The sequence below is a fragment of the Otolemur garnettii genome, unplaced genomic scaffold, assembly GCF_000181295.1.
Source record: "Otolemur garnettii isolate 467f Iridium unplaced genomic scaffold, OtoGar3 scaffold00276, whole genome shotgun sequence".
Classification (NCBI taxonomy): domain Eukaryota; kingdom Metazoa; phylum Chordata; class Mammalia; order Primates; family Galagidae; genus Otolemur; species Otolemur garnettii.
In genome coordinates this window covers 363,525-376,388 of record NW_003852671.1, presented here as the reverse complement: position 1 = coordinate 376,388, position 12,864 = coordinate 363,525, and the positions used below count along the sequence as shown (strand labels likewise).

Genomic DNA, 12,864 nt, shown 5'->3' with positions numbered 1-12,864 from the left:
GCCGTCATTGTTGTTTGGCGGGTCCGGGCTGGGGATTCGAACCCGCCACCTTAGGTGTACATGGCTGGCGCCTTAGCCGGTTGAGCTATAGGAGCCAAGCCCAAAAGTCACATTCTTAACCACCCTACTACACTGTGCTCTAGGTTACAAGGTTACATGCCCCCTATCATAAATTCTCTTGTAGCACCTAGTACTCTTCATTTGTAGTAGATTAAATAACTAATAATATAATTGTTTGATGCCCACTCTCCCTCCCCTATTAAAATGCAAGATCCAAAAAGGCAAGAGCTGTAATGACTTGTTCATTACAGAATACCCTTTGCTTATCAGGTGGTAATGGGCACTCTGTGCACTTTTGTTGGAGGAATGCATTGAACTTCCAGCCAAAAGCTAGTGGGACTGAAGGGCTGTTGAAGTTTCCAAGCAAAAGAAATGGCTTCCCTTATTCAGACTAAAGTGACAGCAAATAAGCAACAGCACATTTTCCTACCAGAAACATTCAGAAGAGGTATCGTAACAAGCATTTTCACTTTTTATGACCTGTGGCAGACATGGCTTTTACATATCAGCACTATACATAAGAGACTATTTTCTATAGCATGATACCATTGAACGTAATGAAATTTTGATTATCCCTTTTAGTCTTAGAACCATAATGCCTCAGCGGTGACTAATTTAAAGCTGTGACAAGAAGCACATGGATGACATTATACCCTTGTGACTTAAAATCGGGCATGGATTCATTTTTTGAAGTCAAACTCAATGTATATTTTTTTTCCAGTAAACCCCCCAGTGTTTTGCCTGAAAATAGAAAATGAGAGCCTAATCTTTAAGGAATATTGCCCTTAGGACAAGTTAGACTGGATCTAGGTAAGTTTCTCTTCCATGGCTCATGGTCACCAAGGAGAAAATAATATTCCAGGTTTCAGATGAGGAATATCAACTGAATCAATATATCCACCTTGTATATTCACTTTTGGGTATCCGACATAATTAACAATATATATAATTTAGGTTTCAGAGTCCTGGTACTCTTTATGCTACCCCACATGCATCCCTGCATGCCCTATTTTAAGTGAGCCAGATACATATACATTTGTTCAGCCTAACAAAAAAATATAAATATTTACTTAATTCAACTAGAGGCGATGAGGAATTGTTTTCATTGAAACATTTTTGTTAAAAAGTGTGGGGAGAGAGAAGAAATATCATAAAGTACAGTTATTACTTGTGGCTCCAGGCACAAAAACTAGCCGAGTGACACAGGAGTGACAAAGATTTAGTGGGCTAAACTGACTTGCCCACTAAATGATATGCAAGATCAAATGATTTTCCTCCATTTAGCTTTAAGTATTTCATATAATCTTATCATCAAAATAAGTACATTAAATAAAAGAAACAAACTATTATTCTTTTTTCTTCTCACAAAGATACAAGGAGAAATTTTACATTCTCAAGGTTCTACAACCACTGAAGGTACAGCTTTAACAGGCTACTGAATTCCTACCTATCTAGTACTGTGGTCAAAGATAGTTCTGCCACAGGGATCAACAGTGGACTTCTAACTAGATGAAGGCCTTTCAGGTTACATACACCAGTCCTACTCTTGGTTAAGTTACTTAACCGCACAAAGTCTCGTTGCTTTTTTTTTCTTCTGTAAAATGAAGCCAACACCACATACATTTCAGGGCTATTCTAAAGATTATAATACATGTTTGGCACATAGTAGGCAAATAAAAAGAAATTAATCATTCCCCATCCAATATTTTAAAACAGTACCACTAAAACCTTCTCTTTAAGCAAAATTACTCCTCAGAGAATTGGCAGAGCTGATCTGCTAAGCAGAAGAGAGATACTGAAATAGATGTAAAGTTTCTCAATTAGAATAGCAGGACTGCTGGGCAGGATGAAAGAATTCTAGCACTACCGTGCTGAGAAAGCAGTCCAACTCTTTAACCTCATAACCATGGAACAGATTTTAGTCAGCACTGGTGTTCTAGGGCAACATCCCAGGTAATTCAACTAATCACTTTTATGTTTTAGGAATATGCCCGTGTCTATTTCATAAGTACTCCAATTTATTTCACATTACCTGCTTGTGGTAACTTACAGTTTTCTGACTAGGCTGTCCCTTGGTACTTCACATGCTCAGATCCAGTTGCCTTAGCTTTTGACTCCCCTGACTTTCAGGAGAGCAGTAAAAGGAAGTAACCATTACCTATACTATATATTTAAGACCTCATTAAAAAAGGTCCCAACAGGAGGCATATTTGAAAAACAGGCCCCCAAAGCACTACATTTTATAGGAGAATTGATATGCAAATAAAGGAAAGCTGACTAATGCGTCCCTCACCCCAGGAAGGGGTGGGGGGTAAGGAATGACTGAGTACTGACTAGAAGAAATGAAGACTAAAACAGAGTGAAAGTTCAGTGCTCTTGAAACTTGGAAGCCTCTATTAAAACTCTTCTTTCATGCAGTTTACTTAGGTAGATGTACACCTGATAAAATCATGTTCCAAACACAACAGTCTATTATTATTTGGGCTCTATATAGACAGCTAAACTACAAAAATCATTGCTTTCTTCTAGCACAAACCAAAAAGAAATTTTCACATCACTAAAGGGACAATGTACCAATGAATATCCACATCCCAAAGGAGTAATTCCTAAAGATGTCATGCATCCTCAAAATATGTGTTGGAAGAAAAAAATGAAAGCAGGAAGTTCCAAAGCTTTCTATATTGACCACAAGAAACAATTTGAGAAACATTAAAAATTTCTTTCTTCTCAAATGAAATTAAGAATTCTGTTACTATGTATCTTTTCTCCAAAAGTTACTGACATAGTCTTAGAAGAGTTACAGATTCTCAAAACAAAAAGGGATTATTACAGAACTACTAACTACGGGCATATTGGGACATTACCAAAAGGATTAGCACTAACACATTTGACGTGCTAAGATACAGGAGAGAAAAGGACAGTCTTGGAAATTGTTACCTACTAATTTCAGTGATATGCTGTTTAATTATCTTTTAAAAATCAACTAAAGTCTGAAAAACACCAAATAAAATGAAGCCACATACAATACATTACTCTGGAAATACAGAGAGGAAATAAAATCAGGAATGTTTTGCCATTTCAATGGAAAAGTCAACCCTTTCTTTAAAATTATGCATAACAGTAAGTAATTGTTCTCAGAACTCTTTCGAAGCAAATTAGTGAGGATATACTACAGGATAATCTGAATTTGAAGAGGCTAGAATGTTACCTAGGTTCCCTACACAGCTCCACAGCTTGGAATACATTCCCGGATCCATCCCTGCTAAAGACGAATATGAAGGAATAATCCACGACAGGCTAATTTCTATCAATGCCTGCTGAATCATTGATATCGTGTAACGTGTAATTAGTGTGTAAAAATTAAGTGTTTTATTTTTTAAAGTCTTCTGCTATAATCTGAAAGGAAGAAATAAGATATTTTAAAGTTGATCATTTTGCTTCAAGTGATATTAAACAACCAAGAGCCTTGGGAAGGAAATAAAGTTAATAGGTAATAAAAGGGTAAAAGAAATGTTACCCAAAGAACAGGTTAATGAGAAACCTCAGAGATTAACATACTTTGTAGTTTAAAATACTCGGTAACAGGCTCGGCACCCGTAGTACAGTGGTTATGGCGCCTGCCACACGCACTGAGGCTGGCGGGTTGGAACCCAGCCTGGGCCAGCTAGACAACAATGACAACTGCAACAACGACAACAAAATAGCTGGGCGTTGTGGCAGGTGCCTGTAGTCCCAGTTACTCTTGAGGCTGAGGCAAGAGAATCACTTAAGCCCAAGAGTTTGAGATTGCTGTGAGCTGTGACGCCACTACACTCTACTGAGGGTGACATAGTGAAACACTATCTCAAAAACAAAACAAAACAAAACAATCCAGTAACAAATGAAAACTTTGTAGGCAATATAGAGCTTAAAAACACACCAAAAAAGAACTAAATTATGAATTTATACATATACACAAAACTGAGAGCTGGGGGAGGGGAATTAGATTAACTGCATTAGAATGCAATAATGATGAAATAAACTTTTAGGCAACAGCAAACAGTTCACACAACAGCTTCATTACATGAAAATACAACTGTCACTTGGGTACTAAGTATGAAAGGAACCACATCAGGTTCTCAGGCAAAAAGGCATAATGTCAGTGAATTAAAAGGAAAGGCAAAGCAAGAAAATCCTTAACTGGGGAGGTGAAAGGAAGACCACCAACACTGTGAAGCAAAAGAAAATATTCACTAAAGAGGGGATATAAAAAGTCAATCTGAGTAAGATTAAGAAACACAATGGTTTGTCAATGAACCACTGAATGCTAAAGGTGAAATAGTAAATACTGGCCTGGATGGTCACAGCAGTGGCATGGGCAGGTCACTCAAAGACAAGCAGATCAGGGACTCCCTCAAATTCAAGTCCAGAAGGAGAATGACTTCTAGAGATGAGGGTGGAGACTTCAAAGAAATGTCTGTCTTCTGTCTTTCTCCCAGATACTAAGCTAAGTTCAAAAGATAGCTTAACTCTTCCAAGGCTATGGACATACTATCACTAAAGCATTTAGCATTCATCTGAATCTAACAATTCTTTCACAAATATCAAATAGTATTCTTTCAATAGCAAACACAGTTTTGGCACCCACAAATTAATCTTAAGCAGTAGTTTTGCTAAGAAAAATGTCACCCTTTTCAAAGATGTATATAATGTTTTTTTAAAAAGAACAATCTTCCCTTCACCATCCGTTAACTATCAGAAACTTGACCTTTCATATAAAATGTCAATATTTTCCTTTTACTCTGCAGTGGTGGGTAACACAACGCCAAGATTTCTCCTCCCCATCACTGAGGGGTGCCATACAGAAATGTTCCAGAAGAGAAGCAGCGCAGCAGATACGTTTTCTAGCCACATCTAAATGGATTTTGTTAACTTGAAAACTGATGATGAAATCAAAAGACCAGATGAACAGGATAGATCAAACATATGGAATGTGAGAACTGTGCAAATGCTGATATATCGCTCCATCAAATCTCTATCCCAATTACTCCTTTGGTATTTTGATTTTAAACCTTCTCTCAAGCCTGCCTATTTATACACACCTACCCTCGCCAGGGCCAGTGTCCTTAACCTTGCTTAAAGTTTCCCACTTCTAGCCCTAGAAGGTTGACCACAATTTGTTTTGAAACCAATTAGGTGGTGGGGCATGGTGGCTCATGACTGTAATCCTAGCACTCTTGGCAGGTGGATTGCCTGAGCTCAGGAGTTTGAGACCAGCCTGAGCAAAAGCAAAACCGAGTCTCTACTAAAAATAGAAAACTAGCTGGGCATTGTGGCCAGTGCCCTAGTCCCAGATACTCAGGAGGCTGAGGCTAGAGGATTGCTCAAGTCCAAGTGTTTGAGGTTGCTGTGGTGACCTATGTTGATGCCACCACACTCTACCCAGGGCAACAAAGTAAGTCTCAAAAAAAAAAAAAAAACCCAAACAAACAAAAAACCAAAAAACTACTGGGTGTCCAATATACAATAAACCCCCAAGTAGAAGACACAATCTAATTAGTAGAAGACACTGTCCAAATCACAGAGGACACTGTCAAATCTAATGTGCCCCGCACTAGATGGAACCTCAGCAGATGCTAAGGATACCCCAGTCTCTGAGTCTACAAATTCAGAAAAACATGGAGATTAAATCAACTATGGATGTGGGTATGATGGTAGAATGCAGCAGACACAGAAATGCAGCTCCCCTGGATTGTACTGGAAGGGTTCCATCATATCTATTTTTGAAAAGAAAAAGAGTTTTAAATCTTTGACTTCTTGCTCACTTTGCTCAGCCATTGGGAAGAGACTGGTCCCCTACATACTTCTGTGAAGACCTTAATCACCTCAGAACTGCCCCTTAAAAGGCAGGAGCTGCTGTATTTGCACAGCAGCTGCGGAGAAATTCCCTGCAACACTAAAGACAGGTAAATAAAGACACTGCATTCACTCTGAGGAAGGGGGAGGGGTCTTTTTCCAATAAAGAGTTTACATAATGTAACAGAAAGGAGAGAGCTCCGCAGACCTGTCAAGGAGATGCAAGGCTTCACCTCATCTCCTCTCTTTCCACCATCTCTAAACGCTCTCCAACAGTCTGTTCTTCGCTCCCACAAGACCTACAGATATTACACCTAAGAATGAATAACAGTCTGCATATGCTCACCCCATGCTTTTACCCACCTTTATTACTAAAACACAAAAAGAAAAAGGGGGAAAAGAAGTAAAAGATCTTAACCTCTCACTTCTGGGTCCAAAGTGAGTTTTCCCTCCTCTGAAGCGGGAAGGAGAACGGGCGCTGCCTCAATCTAACTACGCCCAGCAAAGCAATGACAAGCTATAAAAACTCCACAGCGACCCAGGCAACCTCCTCACCGCTTGGCTTAGCTGGGACCCCGCTGCCCGGCAGCCACCCTCTCCCCCGGCCTCTCACAAAGGAGAATGGTTCAGTCCAAAGCATCACTCAACACCTGATCCCTCACAAGTGGGGAACAGGAAAGGCGGTGGAAGAGAAGGGAGGAGGAGTAATGACTGAAATCAATTCTAAGAACCTTAGCTTTTGCAAAGACTACTAGAACAGCACTAAGGAGCAGGCGTGAGAGGGATGCCTACCTGATTAAGTCCCAGTGCTTCCTCTCCAGTCAGCGTTTCAACTCACCCTCTCCAAGAACAAGGCGCCTTCCGGCGGAGCATGGCCAGCCCTCGCCTCAATCTAGCTTGCTAGTAGTCCATTCGCCCTAGGCTCCGCCCCCTCCGCCCCCACTCACCAATGGCAGAGCTGAAGCCGGGCCTCTTCTAGCGGGGTAGTGTGAGCGCCATCCAGGAAGTCTCTCGAGGATGGGAGGCCCTAGGGCTCAGAAGGGTACGTAGGCAACCACAGATATGCCTGATTGAAAATAAAATCTGGCGGCAGCTCGCCTCTGACGGTTCAGTTTACTGGCGGCCAGGCCCTCAGCATCTTATTTTGACCCCCGCCGTTGGGGGCGCTCTGAACTAAAACAACACTTAGTTACCTGTTTCTGGGAAGCCATCTTGGATCGGGCTGGTGCCTTGGGGGCGGGGACAGGGTAGGAGCGCTTAAAGAATTTGAAGTCCTTTTAAGCATGCTGTCCGACTATTTAGGTCGGGACCCAACATCTCTTCTATGTATATTGTCAAGATGTTCCTCGGTCCCGAGGAGAAACTCAGGAATCATGTGTGTGGTTAGAGGCAACCACCACCACTCTCACTTAAGAAGCAATTTTAACAAATCAAAGAAACAAAATTAATTCCTCGAATGAGAGTGAATGTTGCAAGTTCCTAGGGTAATAATCCGTTAGCGACACCTCACTCCTCAGAATATCACGTAAGTTATTTATTCTAGATGCTTCTAATCTTTATGCTTCGCTTGGAAATTTTCCAGTGTTCTGACTTTGGCAATACAGAGCACGGGGAATCAGTTGGAAAGAAAGAACAGGATTTAGGTAAGAACTCCAAATTTTAAAAAATTTTATAAAAGGCCTAAAATTAATCGTCAGATCCAAACTACAGATAATGCAAACGATACAAGCTTGAAGGATACATTTTATGTAAGGAGCAGGAAGACCATTAGGGGGCAGCCTTGGAAACATTGGCTGGAGAGAATAATTTTCTAACAACTGCATTTAAATGGTAAAAGAAACGATTTCATTGTAGGTGAAATTCTCTTGTACACAATAAGAAAGATTTCCCTGTATTTCCTAGTCTAAATCTCTACTGCTATTACAGTTTACTACAAGAAATCTTTTTAAGCATGTGAGTGAAGAGAGTCCTTCCACAATTTCTCAAGGAGTAACATAATTGCATGGTCTTACATGATAGGAGCTCAGAGGCCTTAAGGAGTCATATGATGACTTTGTATTTTATCAGAAAGGTGATAAGACTTGGCCAGATACATTTCCCTGTATATTGAACAAGATCTGTTAGTCACATTTTCTTAGCTACTTGTGCCATATCAAATTTGTACTATTAGGATTTACCAGAAAAACATACACATACAAATAGTATCTTAATTTTAGTAGTTACTAGAACGTGAGGCTATTATCCTTCTAGTTAATTGGTTTAGAAAGGAACTAGTTTATAGGCATTGTGGAAAGGGGAAAAGGAGTGCCTGATCCGAGTTTTTTTTTTTTCTTGAGACAGAGTCTCACTTTGTCATTCTGGGTAGAGTTCCATGGCATTTATGGCTCACAGCAACCTCAAACTCTTGGGCTCAAGCAATTCTCTTGCCTCAGCCTCCCAAGTAGCTAGGACTGCAGGGCCCCACCACAACTGCCTGGCTATTTTTAGAGACAGGTACTCGGCTCTTGCTCAGGCTGGTCTCCAACCTGTGAGCTCAGGCAGTACATCCCCTAGGTCTCCCAGAGTGTTAGGATTATAGGCATGAGCCACTGCACCCGGCCTGATGCAATAATTTCTGATAACTCCATTTAATCTTTATCATGACTTTCAAAGACCAGTCAACACCCAGATTATCTCATAACTACTCTTCTTCACATAGGGTATGAGATCCTTTTTCTATAATTCTTCATGACTGCTTTGCTTAGAACATGAGCACTCCATTCAGAAGACAGCTCATGAATTTGCCCAGATATTTTTGTTTCTCATGCTTCTCTTAAAATTGGTGAAATACCCAAGTACAGAAGGTTATAAGTTGGTTTGGGTAACAGAACTGGATGTGAGAATTGAGATTTAAGTCCCAAAATATCAAAATGTTACCTTTTAATACTTTGAAAGCAGCTATAGGCAGAATGCTGTCTTTGACCAATGTCTAATGCTAAAGATTCTTTTAGATGGTAAGGAAAAGTTTCTATACAGAAACAACAAAATCATAATTACTTTAGTTTTGTCCCTGTGTAAGGGAGCAGGCTAATTCCAAATTCAGCAGCTCAAATCTGTTTTAGAATGAGCCAGGATTAAAAAAAAAAACCCACAAAGTCATACCCTAAATATCTTTCTACTTACTGTAATGAGGGTGTTAACTATTAATACCATTACTGGGGTCAAAATCCAGTATAAAACAAATTCCAAATAGGAGGCTTCTTCCATATCTTTTATACAATCCCCTAGCAAGAGAACAACTACTAATGTTTGGGATACAATCAGAAATGACACATGGAAGATGAACAGCTTGGATACATGCATATATTTAATAAAGAAACAACTTATCAACCGACAAAAAAAACAATTAGAAAATTCATGGGACCTCAGTGCTGTGGAAGAAAATGGGACATCAAAAAAAAAAAGATATATCAGCTGACTCAGAAGCCTGCGTGATGAGTGAAGCAAAGGCAAATTTGGCTAGGATAGTATTATATGCTCTGAAAAGGAGAATGGCTGGAGAAGTACCCACTCATTTGACTACTTGGTAACAAGCAGCCTTACTTTATGTTGCATGGAATGGAAGCAAAGAGCCAGGGAACAGGAGTGGAGAGGGGAAAGAATAATATAGTACCCAGGCCAAGGAGATGGAAGAGCTAAGTAGAATTACAAAGAGATGACTTTAAGGTCTTTTGTTTCCTCTAAAGCCTAAAATAAACTTTAAGTTCTTAAGTATTTCAGTCAAATTAAAGGATCACATAATGAGTAGCACTAGGCACTGTGAAGGAATGGTAGGGGGAATGGTTTGTAAAAGTAAGAGAAGGACATGGATTCTGTTATTAAGGAGTTTACAACATATATGAGGAGACAGATTGCACACATAAAACAACTACAAAACATTTACAAAGTTACATATAAATAAATATACATATAAATATACATATGATAACATATGAAAGCTAAAAGGTACTGTTTCAATAATTGCTTAGAATTCCCTAGGTCAATCACTGAAGGCTTCCTAAAGAAAAATTTTTTTGGACTTTTAAATATACTTTTAGTGAAAGAGCAGGGCATGTGCAAAGATATGGAAATAGAAATACATGTGTTATGTTCAGTAAGCAGATTAGCTTGATTAAAGTACAAAGTCTAACTAGGTTTAGTTAAGAAGTATGTATGATGATGAAACAGTAGAAGTCTATCTGACAAAAGACACTATAATATTAGATCTGGTACCTAAAACAAAATGAACAGAGAACAGATTTTTCTTTAGGCAATAAGTGGCCATAGGTCTAGGACCAACTCTACTGCTCTCAGAAGTTTTGCAGTTATTCTAAGAGATAGAAACTAGCAATTAGATAGTAAAGAAGTACTCAGCATCCTTAAGCAAACAGAAGGAATTGCCTTCTGTAAAAATTCTTCTGAAGTGGCAAGTAGACCCCCAAAGGCAAGAAAAAAATTCAGTGAAATTATTCAGCAGAGGATCTATCATCTAAAGGCCAGCCAGATCACAATAATTTCAGGTGTTCAAGCAGAATGTCCTTGACCCTAATTCTTGGTGGGGAACAGATTGTATATGCTTATAAAATTATTTATTTTTGAACTACTGTGACAACTTTGATCCTAACATTTTAGAAATATTAAAATAAGAGAATGAGAAGAGCCCTAATCTATAGGGAATGTTCACGTCCCTGAAGAAGGACAGGTCAGCAAGGGCCCAAATTCTTCCCTGGTCTTTAAGTGGAAAGGCAAAACATCACACCTTGAAAAGAGGCTGCTCTCAGCTAAAGCAAGTAAGACCTCTTTCATTAAGCCTATTGATCTGAAGCTGTTCCAGGAAGGAAAAAAAGGAGTTCAGGCCAGATGTTCAGCAGCAGCCAGAGTTGGACGCCACGTCACGACAGTTCCGCTGAGAGACACTGGGTCCCAGTGATGTTGAAATTGACTGCTGGGGCCCAATCTTGATGCCATTTGCCTGTAAAAGAAAAGAAGCAATAGTTCCCAACTCAGTACTAAAATGAATGGGAGAAAGGAGAAAAAAAATTTTTAAGGAATAAAATAAAGATCCTCTAGTAGTCTACCATCTAGAAATAAGCATTAACCTCTTGTGTCTATTCTGTCCTAGTCCTTTGATTATACTTTGACAAAAATGAGAGGTACACAATTTTGTATATAAGTATCATCTACCTTATTTTTTTAATAGCATGCTGTAAACATCTTCTCGTGTGGTCATATTTTTATAAACATCATTGTTAATGGCTTTATATTCCACTCCATGGGTGTAACATATTTTCTCAAGGTGTTTATTTATAGGTATTTAAGTGGTTTCCAAATTTTTTTTTTTTTTTTGAGACAGAGCCTTAAGCTGTCACCCTGGGAAGAGTACTGTGGCATCACAACTCACAGCAACCTCCAACTCTTGGGCTCAAGTGATTCTTCTGCCTCTGCCTCCCAAGTAGGTGGGACTACAGGTGCCCACCACAACGCCGGGCTATTTTTTGGTTGCAGCCGTCATTGTTGTTTGGCAGGCTCAGGCTGGATTCGAACCTGCCTGCTCAGGTGTATGTGGCTGGCACCTTAGCCACTTGAGCCACAGGCACCGAGCCAGTTTCCAAATTTTTTGTGGTTGTAAGTTATTTCTGAATTATCTTTATAAAATATAAAGATATAATTTCATCTTCTTTTGGTAAAATAAATTCCAAGATGCAAAATAACTATGTAAAAGGGTATCTTTCTTTAATTTTAAATACTTTAAAGACAATTATCTTCCAGAAAAGGTACACAGATTTTCATTCTTTTTTCTTTTTTGAGACAGAGTCTCACTCTGTTGCCTAGGTAGAGTGGCATGGTGTCATAGCTCCCAGCAACCTCATACTCTTGAGCTCAAGCAATCCTTTTTGCCTCAGCCTCTGGAGTAGCTGGGACTACAGCTACCTGCCACAGTATCTGGCTGGTTTTTCTATTTTTAGTAGAGACAGGGTCTCACTCTTGCTCAGGCTGATCTCAAGCTCCTGAGTTCAGGCAATCCTCCCATCTCCCAGAGTGTTATGATTACAGGTATGAGCCACCATGCCAGCCTGGAATATCTTTTTGTGTAATTACTGATCCTCCTTTCCCCAGTATATATGTACACACATATGACTAGGTTATTCATGTCCCTTAATATTTTTTAAGAGTCATTGTGGTTTTCCTTAATCATCTGTAAGTGCTCTCAATATATTTATTATGTAAGTCAAACATAAGTCAAACAAAAAAATAGCTGGGTGTTGTGGTGGGCACCTGTAGTCCCAGTTACTCAGATACTAAATTTAAAATATTAATCTGAGTCAGATGCAATAGCTCACACCTATAATCCTAGCACTCTGGGAGGCAGAAGCAGGTAGATTGTTTGAGCTCAGGAGTTCCAGACCAGCTTGAGCAAAACTCAGACCCCACATCTCCACTAAAAATAGAAAAACTAGCCAGGCATTGTGGTAGGCACCTGTAGTTCCAGCTACTCAGGAGGCTGAGGCAAGAGAATCATTTAAGCCTAAGAGTTTGAGGTTGCTGTGAGCTATAATGCCACAGCACTCTAGCCTGGGCAACAGAGTGAGACTCTGTTTATAATTAACTAAATTATTAATCTGCTTGTCATACATGTACAATTGTTTTTCCATTTCACTGCTTGTTTTTCAACTTTATAGTGTTTTTAATTGTCTGAAAGGCATAATTTGTATTTGCAAATTACTGGGTTTTTCTTTTTCTTTCTTTCTGCTTCCTTTTTTTTCTGGTTTGATCATGCTTAGAAACAGAAGCATAAGCAGGTCCTCTCTCATATGTAAATTACTGCTACTAAAGCAATGTGGTGTGGAGAAAAGAATGTGGATTAAGACCCAAATAGACTTGAGTTTAGGCTGGGCACAAGTGAGACTGAGCAAAAGTGAGACTCTGTCTCTAAAAAAAAAAAAAAAAAAA

At 39.3% G+C, this 12,864-nt stretch overlaps 2 protein-coding genes across 4 annotated transcripts in view; both read right to left on the bottom strand.

Moving 5' to 3' along the window:
* The window catches only part of CHD8 (chromodomain helicase DNA binding protein 8), a 63,114-nt gene extending 56,336 nt beyond the window's left edge, over positions 1 to 6,778 (bottom strand). For both annotated transcript variants that reach the window (XM_023508794.1, XM_003803039.3), the window contains exon 1: positions 6,688 to 6,778. The gene's annotated coding sequence lies outside the window, so the exon portion shown is untranslated. The remainder of the gene's footprint in view (positions 1 to 6,687) is intronic.
* Positions 6,779 to 9,977: 3,199 nt separating this feature from the next.
* RAB2B (RAB2B, member RAS oncogene family) overlaps positions 9,978 to 12,864 on the bottom strand; it is a 17,799-nt gene continuing 14,912 nt past the window's right edge. For both annotated transcript variants that reach the window (XM_012813561.2, XM_012813562.2), the window contains one exon: positions 9,978 to 10,885. In XM_012813561.2, coding sequence (XP_012669015.2) covers positions 10,778 to 10,885 — 108 coding nt within the window. In that variant the 3' untranslated portion in view covers positions 9,978 to 10,777. The remainder of the gene's footprint in view (positions 10,886 to 12,864) is intronic.